The sequence below is a fragment of the Podarcis tiliguerta genome (assembly GCF_965153285.1).
Source record: "Podarcis tiliguerta genome assembly, chromosome: 11".
Lineage (NCBI taxonomy): Eukaryota > Metazoa > Chordata > Lepidosauria > Squamata > Lacertidae > Podarcis > Podarcis tiliguerta.
The window spans coordinates 41,325,284-41,337,798 of record NC_139544.1 but is presented as its reverse complement, the minus strand read 5'-3'; the positions used below and the strand labels follow the sequence as shown (position 1 = coordinate 41,337,798).

At 41.5% G+C, this 12,515-nt stretch overlaps 2 protein-coding genes across 3 annotated transcripts in view; one reads left to right on the top strand and one right to left on the bottom strand.

Moving 5' to 3' along the window:
- Positions 1 to 10,981, top strand: part of MTREX (Mtr4 exosome RNA helicase) — a 44,197-nt gene extending 33,216 nt beyond the window's left edge. Inside the window, exons 20-27 of the mRNA XM_083404521.1 lie at positions 604 to 714; positions 1,050 to 1,238; positions 3,135 to 3,298; positions 5,028 to 5,133; positions 6,528 to 6,584; positions 8,193 to 8,355; positions 10,241 to 10,345; positions 10,709 to 10,981. Of these exons, the coding sequence (XP_083260647.1) occupies positions 604 to 714; positions 1,050 to 1,238; positions 3,135 to 3,298; positions 5,028 to 5,133; positions 6,528 to 6,584; positions 8,193 to 8,355; positions 10,241 to 10,345; positions 10,709 to 10,761 (948 nt within the window). The 3' untranslated portion in view covers positions 10,762 to 10,981. The remainder of the gene's footprint in view (positions 1 to 603; positions 715 to 1,049; positions 1,239 to 3,134; positions 3,299 to 5,027; positions 5,134 to 6,527; positions 6,585 to 8,192; positions 8,356 to 10,240; positions 10,346 to 10,708) is intronic.
- The window catches only part of PLPP1 (phospholipid phosphatase 1), an 84,858-nt gene continuing 81,202 nt past the window's right edge, over positions 8,860 to 12,515 (bottom strand). For both annotated transcript variants that reach the window (XM_083404522.1, XM_083404523.1), the window contains exon 6: positions 8,860 to 11,330. In XM_083404522.1, coding sequence (XP_083260648.1) covers positions 11,199 to 11,330 — 132 coding nt within the window. In that variant the 3' untranslated portion in view covers positions 8,860 to 11,198. The remainder of the gene's footprint in view (positions 11,331 to 12,515) is intronic.

Here is a 12,515-nt window from a genome sequence, read left to right as displayed (position 1 = left end):
TATTTGTTGGCTTGACAGGAGAAAAGTTCCCTTTTTCATGCAGCCATTAAACATTAAAGACATTTTCCCTTCACTTCATTCCAACACAGAGTTGACAATTTATTTTGTGGACTTTAAGAAGAAGAAAAAAGTGCCTTTGCCATAATGAAACTATTCCAGTTGGCCCCACGCTAGGCACATTCTGTCACTGAGCATTGTTAGAAGATCATTGTAGTGACTCCATTTGGGTCAGTTGGAGACGTTCTGTCAGGCAGAGTTGTAAATATGAAATCATCGTTTAGATGTCATCATTTTCCAATATATCTTAAAACAGAATTTATTATTTTTGGAGCTTGCCTCTCCCCCTCCCCTCTTCAGGAAAACTACTTGTGAAGCTAATTGAACAGACTACGTAGGAAATCAATGCTCAAATGAATGCTGTAGTTCTTAACACAAGCAATAGGCACTATTTAAACACACATGTGTAGCATGATTTCTGAAAACTCTATGTGTAGAGAAGTCTAGGCTATGCTCAATGTATGCTGTGCACAAAACAATATAACTGCTTAACAATCTGAGATTAATGTGCATTTTTAGTTCATCCATCACCATATGTTTTAATAGGTTGTTCCTGTTTTGGTGCATCTTCTGTCAGCAATCAGCAGTGTTCGCCTATATATTCCCAAAGACCTGAGGCCTCTTGATAACAGGCAGAGCGTACTGAAGTCAATACAGGTACTATAACTTTGAAAAGCTGAAAGTGCATAGCACTTCTTTTCCAAAAACAAAGTACTTCACGTTCATGATCTAGTTGTTACCCTTATTGTAAGATAAGTCAGTGTTGTTGTTGCCCATATCAGATACCTAAGACCACTGTGAAGTTCATGGCACAGGTGAACATTTGAACTCGATCGTTCATTATTTGTAGCCCAGTCTGTTAACCAATACATGATATCAACTCTCAGAGATCTGAAAACATCTTCTTTATGCCATGATGCAATAGAGGTCATACTTTTAAACACTTTTAAAAAAAAAAAAAACATTTGCTTTTATCTGTCTTTTCTTTTAAGGAAGTGCAGAAACGGTTCCCTGATGGCGTTCCTTTGCTGGATCCTATTGATGACATGGGCATTAAAGATCCAGGTCTGAAGAAAGTAATCCAAAAAATAGAAGCGTTTGAGCATAGGATGTATTCTCACCCACTTCACAATGATTCTAATTTGGAAACTGTGTACAAACTTTGTGAAAGAAAAGCACAGGTAAGGAAAAGCTTTTCAGGTGCATCTTATTTTGGAGGGACAATAAGGGGGAGATAAGAGCACCCATTTTGCATACAGGTGATCCCAGACTCAGTCCCCAGCACCTCCAGTTTAAAAAAGGTGGTGGGTGAAGTGAGAGACATTTGGCCAATCTGCTGACAGATAGTGGATAATATTGCACTAGGTGGTCAAAGAATCTGTCCTGGTTATCGGTCCTGTCAGTCATTCCATTAGCCTTCAAGCAATGGGCCACATAAGTACACAGGTTCCAGATAATTTGAGGATGGAATATCTCTCGGAAACACATTGCTGAAACACTTTTGTAACTTGGAAATGATAGATTTTCCTTTCACACCCAGAAGCTCAAGGCAGATTCACTGTGTAGTCTTACTCTAAAATGAGAGCAAAACATATGCATCTCATCTAACATGAAGGGTGCTCACATGTCTACACCATGACTTTTGCCTTCAAAATCCTTGCAGGCAGGGCAATGCCACTCTGAGTAACATTAAAAGCAAAAAGACACAATTTATGTCTGTGTGTATGTTTGGTAATTACAAGCATGTATGTGAATATTGCATTTGAGTACAAGAACCAGTTGTATAAACATTATCATAAGAGCTGCTCTGAGAAATTGCTGCATTTGATATTCTTCCAGATCAGATTGGCATAAAGAATTGGGAAGGCTTAGGGTTTTCGGGCTGGTGGTGACTGTCTTTTCACTTTCCCACAAGGCTCTTGTCCTTGATGGAAGTGTGTCTGCAGGCATCTTGGTGTAGTGCCTCCTGTGGTCTGGATAGTGTCAATTAGTCTTTACAGGGCTAAGAATTCCAGCTGGGTTTGTTTTGTTTTTTCTCAAATCGTAGTCTCGTACTTGAGCATACATCTCTTGCTCCATCCCATCAGACCAGTGCTTAGAAGCAGCGATGTGCTGGTTGTGAGCCAATAAGTGGAAGCTGAACATGGGTGTTATGTGTCCCGAGTTCCCTGTTAGGTGGGGAGATGGCCTGTTCTGGACAGTGTTGAAAGGGACCTCTTGGGGTTACTACTGGATCCAGCATTATCACTGGAGGCTCAAGCAACTATTCCCCCTTTGCAACAGAAATGACTTGGTCACTCTGCTCCATGCTCTGGTAACTTCCAGGTTGGATTATTGCAACACATTCCCCGTAGGGTTCCCCTTGGAAACTTTTAACTGGTCCAAAATGCATCATTTAGAACTCATATAATCCCTGCTTTAAAACAGCTGTGCTTGTTACCAGTTTATTTCAGGGACCAGTTCAGAGTGCTCATGTCAGCATTCAAAGCCCTAAATAACTTAGGTCCAAATATCTGAAAGACCACCTACTTTTTTACATACTCTGTCAGGGATTGAGATTGGCAGATGGGGCCCTTTAGGTAATTTTGCCACCCATTGAAGTTCCAGTAGGGGGGGTTGCCCAGGAGAAGACAGTCCCTAAGCTCTGAATTCCCCCCTCACAGAGTGGTTCCTTGGCCCTTTTATTCTCAGGACCACCTCTTTACTCTGACATTGACATCTGGGAAATATTTTTCTAGTACCCACTTTGTTTTGATTGTTCTAACTGATTTTAATATTGTATTTTCACACTGTTGTAACCTGCCCTGGGATATTATGGGGAAGGGTGGGTTAGAAATCTTATCAGTAGTTATGATAGTAATGCATTCTTGCTGTGGAGAATTCTTCAACTTTTTTTGGTTTTGTTGCTCACAAATCTGTTTCTCCCTTTGCTTCACAGATCTATGGGTGTATATGTGGCCTGTGGAGATTGAAGTTTTACATTCACAATAAACTTTGTTTTTTTTCTAGGAAGCAGGGTCAAAAGTGTCTTAATGCCTGATTTCTCGTAACACCTCTTTGCTTGTGTTTAACTTCAGATCGCTGTAGACATTAAAGCAGCAAAACGAGAGCTGAAGAAAGCCAGGACTGTTTTACAAATGGATGAGCTCAAGTGTCGTAAACGTGTTTTGAGGAGGTTGGGTTTTGCAACCTCCTCGGACGTCATAGAGATGAAAGGGCGAGTCGCTTGTGAAATCAGCAGGTAACATATGTTACTGTTGTAGAAAAGACAGGCGAACAGATGTTTGTATGCAGAGCCAGTATGGTGTAGTGGTTAAGAGCGGTAGTCTCCTAATCTGGGGAACCGGGTTCGCATCTTCGCTCCTCCACATGCAGCTGCTGGGTGACCTTGGGCCAGTCACACTTCTCTGAAGTCTCTCAGCCCCACTCACCTCACAGAGTGTTTGTTGTGGGGGAGGAAGGGAAAGGAGAATGTTAGCCGCTTTGAGACTCTTCTTCTCTTCTTCTTCTTCTTTTCCTCTTATCTTTGTGTAATACAGTGGGACATTCTGACACTAAGGAAAAATCTCATGTTAAAACATATGGGGGCGGTATTGAAGTGATCCTAGGTTATTGAAAGTAAAACACAGGATAAGTTTGAAGGACAGAAAAGCACAGTGAGGCGGGGATCCAGAGAACACCATGAATCCAGCAGAGCTTTGGTTTGTGTTCTTCCAAACAGCAGCCCCCACATAGCCACTTAAGCAAACTACTTTGGAAATTGCAGGTCCTTTCAGAAGCAGTTTATTTGAAATACTTTTACCCTACCATTTATCAGGGTGGCACCAGGTATCTCCTGCTCAAAGGAAGTAAAGTCAAAATTTGTATTGGGTGGGCCCAGTTTGTTGAGCATACTTCAAACCACTGTCTGGTTCCTACTTCAAAATGTGATGTCAAAGATACATGGTATCTACTCTTTAGATCCCTATATTAGTTTATAAAACAAATATTATGGTGTTTGTGTAAATCATCTAGGAGTGGCACTCACTCTCTGATAGCAACGCCTTAACATATTTTGAATATTCAACACTGTCAATTGGTACAAAAAAGCTGCAAACGCAGAACAAGAATGTGAAATCTGAAACTTTATGCGACTTCTTTGTGTTCAGTGTTTAGATTCTCCAGAGTGTTCCATTACAGGAGGTGGACTCTCCTTCCTTGGAGGTTCTTAAGCAGAGCTTGGGTGTCCATCTGTCATGGATGCTTTCACTGAGATTCTTACATTGCAGGGGGTGGGACTAGATGACCCTCTGGGTCCCCTCCAAATCTATGATTGTATATAAACTTGCATCTGAAAATCAGAAGTGTTTTTTTAAAAGGTATCTTGGTTTAGCTTGGCAGAATTAACCCAATATATGTTGTGAATTTGTAATAGTAACCATTAGGGCATAGAAAATTATTTAGAAGCTTGGTATATGGTCCTTTTAAAATTTTGTTCTTTCTCTCCAAATAAACATGCTTAGCCAAGTTTGTTTATTCCCTTCAGTCTCATAAAATACACTGGGCAGAATTCAGCTGGTGAGTTGTTAGTGGAGGCCCTGCACCAGGGCTTTGCTCATGCCCTGGCCCCTTCCTCTTTCCCCAAGCACCCCAGACATTGGCTGGGGGGCTGGGTGAATCTCCAGAGGAGCACATGGGAGGAGGCTAGCGGGGATCGATCCATCTAGCAAGCCAGAACCCTTACCCCCCATACTTCTGGCACCAAAGTGCAGTGTAGATTCTGTTCTTCTGGCTTAATCTCCTCGCTCGCTTGCTTGCTCCCTCTCTTTTTCTCATTGGTAGTGGAAGGGCACTTTCTGGGTTAAATGTCTTTATTATTAATTCTTCTGCCTTTTGAACAGAAGCTACTGATCAGTTTTCCAGGAAATTGCTTTCAAATGTATAAAAGGCGAAGAAATATCTAACACTGTTGATTGCATTTCCTCTTCCAGTGCTGATGAGCTTTTGCTGACGGAAATGATGTTCAATGGTCTTTTCAATGACTTATCTGCAGAACAAGCAACTGCTTTACTAAGCTGCTTTGTATTTCAAGAAAATGTAAGTTCAGTTTGCATAACCAGAAAAACCTAAATTTGATCAGCCGTAATTTATATCTAAATGAATGTTTTGTTCTACCTTGCTTTCTAGCCAGAAAAGGGGGCTAAAAAGCATTTGTAAAACTAATATGCAATCCTAGATTCAAGGTTCATTAAGCTACAAAAATGGGCATAGTACATGCAGGATCAGACACTACCATGCAGGGAGGGCAAGAGAGTGCTGGACCTTCACTGGGTTGAGATTTCCTCCTGATAAGTAACACCAGAGGAAGCTGGAAACAGTCAGCAGACAGAACCAGAGCAGAGAAAAAGGAGTTTAAATGGCACCCACAACAATCAAGGCATCTCATTCTACTGAGTTCCTTGTCTCAAAATGATTTTTTAAAAACTCAGTTGTTTTTATTTTAATTTTCCTAGCTGTTTTTATTTTAATTTTCCTATATTATAAAGTGCATTCCAAAAGTGTCATTGGTCAGGATCCAGAAAGTTTTATGGATGAGAAAAAAGCAGTTCTGTACATTCACAAAGAAGTTTCTGGTTTCTGTTCTCCCCCACACCCTAAAACTGTGTTGTCCTGCATTGCATCCCATATTGCTGCCAAAGGAGCCCCTGCCCCTCTGAAGAACATAAGCGGAAGTGGATGTGCACATGAAACACCCAAAGTTTTTGCATATATTCAGTAGAGAGGAAAAAGACACTTCTCTGAAAGGCGGAAATGAAAATGCCAAATAAATAAGTATCAGAAACTGAGGTGGAATCCACTGTTGTGCAGGTGGACTTCTTCTCAGTGTGTGACTTCGCTTTCATCTCCTCCCACTTCAGCCCCCTACGCACCCCCCAGAATCTGCTCTGGAGGGGTCCCCTAATCATCTGGAGCAGGTACTGAGGGCATGTGGCAGGCTGCATAGAAGAGGAAGGTGAAGGCTGTTCTACTTTTGCATGGCCAGTGTTCAGTATTTCTTTCCCCTCGTCATTCAGTTGCATTTTTCAGTGATAAATTATTTGTAATCACTGGCTTCTATGTCAAATATCTAAAGAGCATTTTTGAAATTCTGTGGTTCAGTGGTAATCTCAAAGTTTATTTTTGTTCCAACTAGATGTGTTGTAATATATTGGCATTGGGATAATATTTCACTGAAAAGAAGTCCAGAGGCCCATATTCTGGACTGAAGTTTGGCACTACTCTTATTATTGGTCTATTTTCTGTAAAAGAAGCTTTCTTTGGAGTGTTAAAGGATTGATGAGCACATTCCACCAAGCATTTGATCTCACACATTCTTTGCTTGGTTCAGACCTTGTGCACCAGCTACATAACTTGTGGTCTTTAGAGAAAAAAATATAAATTAAATAATGCCAAATGAATGGATATTGATGCTTTCTTCATCTTTTTTTCAGTCTAGTGAAATGCCCAAACTAACAGAACAGTTGGCAGGCCCCCTTCGCCAAATGCAGGTAAACTTCAGCAGATTTTTCTGGCATAGGAAATGCCGCATTCATTACTAAATGGATTTACAAGCCATTAAAAGTCAATTACCTTCCCTTTCCTGCTCTGCAACCTAAACGTACACCATAGTATGTATTTGAGATATTGCACCGGCACAGCTCTTGACATGCCTACACATCATGCTAGCTTGGTACATTTAAAAATTAAATTTTATGGGGTGTTTGGGATGATATAATCCAAAATCTTTCTTGATATCTTTTAAAGTTTGTCTTTAAATTTTAACACCATTAAGATAGCTTGAGGGTGAGGGGAGGGCTTTTGGAATATTTTATCCAATGAGGGTTTTTGCATACTAGTGACTTATCCAATATGGTTTTTGTATACCAGTGAGCTACATGAGCCTGTTAAACTAGCATTTTCTTCTGTGTTTACTTATGAAGGCCCATGAAGTCATCTGCCTGGCAGTCTCCACTTCCTCAGTGGCTGCATTTAGATTAACAAACCAAGATACTGCTTTGTAAACTGCCTGGACATTTTTAATCAGAAATCAGTCTATAAATGTTGCAAAACAATTATCCCTCATACATCTCACACACAGCTGCTCTTCTCCTCTCATCAGGAGCCAGGAAATCTCCAGTTAACTAGTTTCCTATTACATCCAAACTGGAAGGTATGATAAATGAACAAACCAAGGTGGTTTAAATTTGTCTTAATGTCCTGACTTGTTTGGATGCCGTTAGTCATAGCTTTCTGGTTTAGATGTAAAGGAAAAAGATCACTATCTGATGTGTTCCTGGCTTCCTTACTTGTTTGAAGGGAGGAGTGAAGCAGGTATGTATGAGGCAACACAATCAGTGTGCCAGTGTGGTGTAGTGGTTAAGAGCGGTCGTCTCGTAATCTAGGGAACCAGGTTCGTGTCTCTGCTCCTCCACATGCAGCTGCTGGGTGACCTTGGGCCAGTCACACTTCTTTGAAGTCTCTCCGCCCCACTCACCTCACAGAGTGTTTGTTGTGGGGGAGGAAGGGAAAGGAGAATGTTAGCCGCTTTGAGACTCCTTAAAGGGAGTGAAAGGCGGGATATCAAATCCAAACTCCTCCTCCTCCTCTTCTTATTTCCCTTCATGTACCTGCGTGGGCCTTAAGTTACTCAACAGACCTTGGTCTAGGTGGCCCTGGGAAATGAGGTGAAGTGGGTGGCTGCTGGGAAGTGTAGCTTCTTGCCCATGGCACCGACTGGGAAGTTGACTCCATGGAGCAGCTCTCCTGGCTCTATGGTCTTTTTAGCACCAGACCTTTGTATTTCTCCAGGCTTTTTATACAACTAATGTGTCAACAGAGTCTTAGCTTTCTGTGCAAGTTGTTTTCTTTTTCAAATTGAGCTTCTTGTCAGTTGTATTTTCCCTTATCAGAAATGATGTTTTTAATCTTGTTTTTGAACATTGCATTTTCTTGTTCTTTTGTAAACTACCTACGGAGCAAGCGGGCCATATAAATCTAGCGCTGCTGCCACTGAAAAAAATAATCTCAGCTTGTTAACAGTCAATTGTCTGGCGTGCATATTTCAGGAAGATAACTTTCATTTGGTTTCTCTCGAATTTTCAAAATCCTCTTTAAAGGAATGTGCAAAAAGAATCGCTAAAGTGTCAGCAGAAGCTAAATTGGAAATTGACGAGGAAAACTACCTAAATTCGTTTAGGCCGAACTTGATGGATGTCGTGCACACCTGGGCCAATGGAGCAACGTTTGCTCACATATGCAAAATGACAGATGTCTTTGAAGGTGCGTGGACTTGTATTACTACTAATGCATCAGAGGTGTGGGATGGTAGGATAGTACAGTTGTTTGCATGACAACAGTCCCCTCCCCTGAGGCCTCCTAATCAGCAGCCTGTGGGAGAATCTTTCTCTCTTGTCTCTCCTCCACATGGCATGCTTTCTGCTCCTATTCTTTTTTCTCTTTCTCCCCAGTGTGTCGCTTGTGTTCTGTATCTCTCAATGTGCATAAATGTAGACAGCCTGATCCTTGGTTCCATTGAATTCAGTGAAGCCTACTCCAATGTCAACTATGCATAGGATCGAAACTGTCTTTTAACCTTGTGTGGTTGGTACAAGAGGGAGAATGAGAAGTTGTTGTTGCACCTTGTCCCAGGTGCTTTCATTGCTTCCCAGCCACTAGCCATTTCTGCTATCTTTGCAATGATGGCATGAATTGTGTGCTGTAGCAGTCATCACTTTGGAGGCAGCAGAAATGTTATTGGTGGTAAAGAATAAGAGAGGCTTGAAGTCACTTGTGTCATATACACAATTTATTTGGTTGCAGTGAAGCAGGCAATCAATTCTGTGGATGGTTGCATTTGCAAATGCCATATAAAAATGTCCCCCACCCTCCTTTCCCATGCAGATAGGTAGTAGCAGTAAGTCTTGCCCAATAAGTGAACTTTTTGCTGCTAGCTGGAGACGGAGACTTGCTCGATGGGCCAAGTTTGACATGCAGCATCAGGCAGGGTGGGATAATTAAGCTTTGTAAGCTGCCCACAGTAGCAATTTTCATTGGTAGGGTAGAAATTATATAAAACACAGACAAGGCACTGACCATAGTAGCATAACCCCAAACCACCATCACACCCATTTTTGCAAACGCAGAGTAAATGGCACATTCTTGTTTCCATATGGCAGATAAGCAATTCCTTTAACAGAAGGAGTAAATACTGAGAGAAAGGCACTTTTTCTCTTTGTCATGACAAAGTCCATCTTAAGTGAAATTTCAGTGGCCATGTACATCATGTTGTGGTTGAGAGACTGGAAAGTAGAAAGTTCATATAGTTCAGTATGTCTAGCAGAAAGGCAGATGGAGTATATTTAAATGTCCTTTACTCCATACACACATCCTCTGTTTTAACCATACAAAAATGCTTCTGTGGATGTAAAAGTGTTCTTGGTTGCATTTTCATAATGAGCCCTGTAAGAGAAGTCAGTCTATACAACCAAAGTGATGGTTTGCTCAGAATACAGCATGCAGCAAACCCTTGGAGGTTATATCCCAGCTTCTTTTGGCTCAGACTTCTGTCTTTTTGGTAATTGACTCCAGGTGGCTTTTTACTAGAGTTGCTGGATCCGGAATCAAATGATTAAATTTAATCTCTTGCTGAGACTGGCTGATAAAACTTTGATTTCATTTCTTTTTAACTTGCAAACTGAGAAGAACACACATTCCTAGCCTATAGATTTCCACACCTTATACCTGCTCCACCATGTATCTAAATGTATCCCATAATCTTTGAAATGAAGCCATTCATTTTCTTCATGTACACACTACAAAAATATGCAGGAGGTTAGGAAGAAGGAAGCTTGGTACCCTGCTTCTTATGACGGGGTAGCCTGAGAGATGCAATGAGAAGTCTGTGCAAGAAGAAGAAGTTAAAACCATTGCCTTAGGTTGACTTATAGGTGATAACGTTAGTTGGAACCCATCTTTTCTGATAACACAAGTTAGGAAAATTAATATTCATGACCTTATGATTATCTGTTTGGGGGGAAACTATAGGACTGAGATGTTTCAGTCCTGCTTGAGTAGACAGCTTTACAACTACCTGGTAGAAAAGGATCTGCTATTCCTCATTAGAAAATGTCTCCTTTTACTGCAAGCCCTTTTTTTCCTCATGCAGGGAGCATAATACGCTGTATGAGGCGGCTAGAAGAATTGCTTCGACAGATGTGTCAAGCAGCAAAGGCCATTGGAAATACAGAACTGGAAAACAAATTTGCAGAAGGTCTGTATGTTCAGCTTCTTATAAATTGCATGCATCTTGAAATGTAGAGTCTTTTCACAGGCAATTTTAAATTTCTTAAACAAGTCAGAGTGTCCCTAATGTATTAATGGTAGGTTCCATGTATCCTTTATCTGCTGTGATCCAATTCTTTATGGAGCAGATAACTGGAAAGCCCTTGATGTCTCCACAGCCCCCTCAAACTAGTTATACACACATTTGAGATGGAAACTGGGGAAATGATACTCAATTTGAAATTGATACTGAGCTTCAACTCAGGTGCATTGTTAATATATCCCCTGTTGCTAGTATCGGCAATAGGTACAGCTACTCTTATGACATCATATTATTTTCTTCCCTTAACAGGCATTACCAAAATCAAGAGAGATATTGTATTTGCTGCAAGTCTTTACCTATAAGTATTGTCCTGGCACGGCGTTTGAACATCACTCATTATTCTTCAGAGCCAGAAGTGTAAAGTTAGCGACAGAATCTGCCAATCCTTCCCAAGCAGGAGAGGTGCTTAACATTCTTGTATGTATTTCACCATAAGCCTCATGCTAGCAAGCATATTACATACCATTGCTGTTTGTACATAAGTGTTACCACATTATTTTTAATTAAAAAAAACAGCCAGAATACTGTGTGTTTAAAGCAAAAGCTTGAACCAATAGAGATTTAAAGTTTAGATACCTAAGTGTTACTATATACATGTAAAGTGAGCATCCAAGAAGTATAATAGCAGCAGCAGTCCCTTCAAGAGGCATTTAATTTATTTCTTTACATAGGTCAGAAATGCTTGACGTTTTCTTTTTATAGAAGGGGAGATTCCACAGGGTAATAGCTGTTGACTTTATCATGGCTGGTGATTACTGCCATAGTGATTTCCACTGGTAGGTGTCTCATGTAAGGTTGTGTGTGAATCTTCTTCCTCCTTCTGTTTAAATGTACGACCTCTGTCTTTGAAGAAATCAGATACATACACAACCTGGATAAACAAATTGAACACATTAGGCAGTGAGACAGCTGTCAGAGAGAGAGAGTACAACAAAATGATTCTTTAAATATGCCTAATAGGTCTGGGCAGTATACCAATAAATTGTCTGAAACTGGTATGGCAATCAGATTGCCATACCGGTTTCAGACATTTTGAGCTGGCAATACATTGTGGTGGTTGGGGAGCTGAGGGCCACAGCACAATGGTAGCTTCACCTGGTGGTATATCACAGGTGAAGCAGCCACAGCTCCTGAGTCCCTCTGCCATCATACAGCAGATTAGTTTTTTTCAAACTTCTCCACACTCCTACAAGCTGGAGGTGGATGGCTTATTCAGCTGAGAAGCAGGCTTCCTTAAACCGTCCCCACAAGCCAGAATGGGGGCTCAGCTGTGCGCTCCCTCAGCAGAGCAGTTTAAAGAAGCTGTGCGTCTGAACCGCCTTTGCACAGGGATGTGGGTGGGCTACCTCTTGCCAAGGCAAGTGTTCACAGGGCTGCCTTAGCACAGGACTACTCCTTCCAGGCGCCAGGCGTTGGAGGAAGAAGCAGTTTTTCCCACCCGACACCGACAGGAAGAGGCAGAAACTGCACACCATGACCATAATCGTCTCCATGGCCAGTAATTGCCTTCTTCCTCCTTGCCTCCTTTCCAACATTGTAACATACCACCGTATCAGGAAGTTTAGTTGGTGGTATATACAGTGTTGGAAAACAGGTATTGACTAGCTCAAATTGCCTGCCTTTCAGACAGAGAGGTAGACAGAGCTTGAGAAGGTGATTGCCTACAACCTTCTCACACTTCATCTGCAGGGCTGCCTCTGGTTTACGTGAGCCGGAGGGTGGGTGCTTAATCAGCTGAGGGATGGGTGGGAGGCTGCCCACCCCGCAGCTGATCAAGCCTCCATACACGCAGAGGCACCCAGCACTCTAGGCAATGTATCTCGGTTGAATCTTCATCCCCTAAGGTGGGGAGAAAGCAGCAGCTGAGATAATGCTGATATATCATGATGTTGACAATATAGCGCGGTATTTACCGTATGTTTCGCTCTATAACACGCACCCGGCCATAACACACACGTAGTTTTTAGAGGAGGAAAACAAGAAAAAAAATATTCTAAATGAAACAGTGGATGTATGATTTTTGTGGTTCATGCTGTGGCCACAGACATGTGATCTG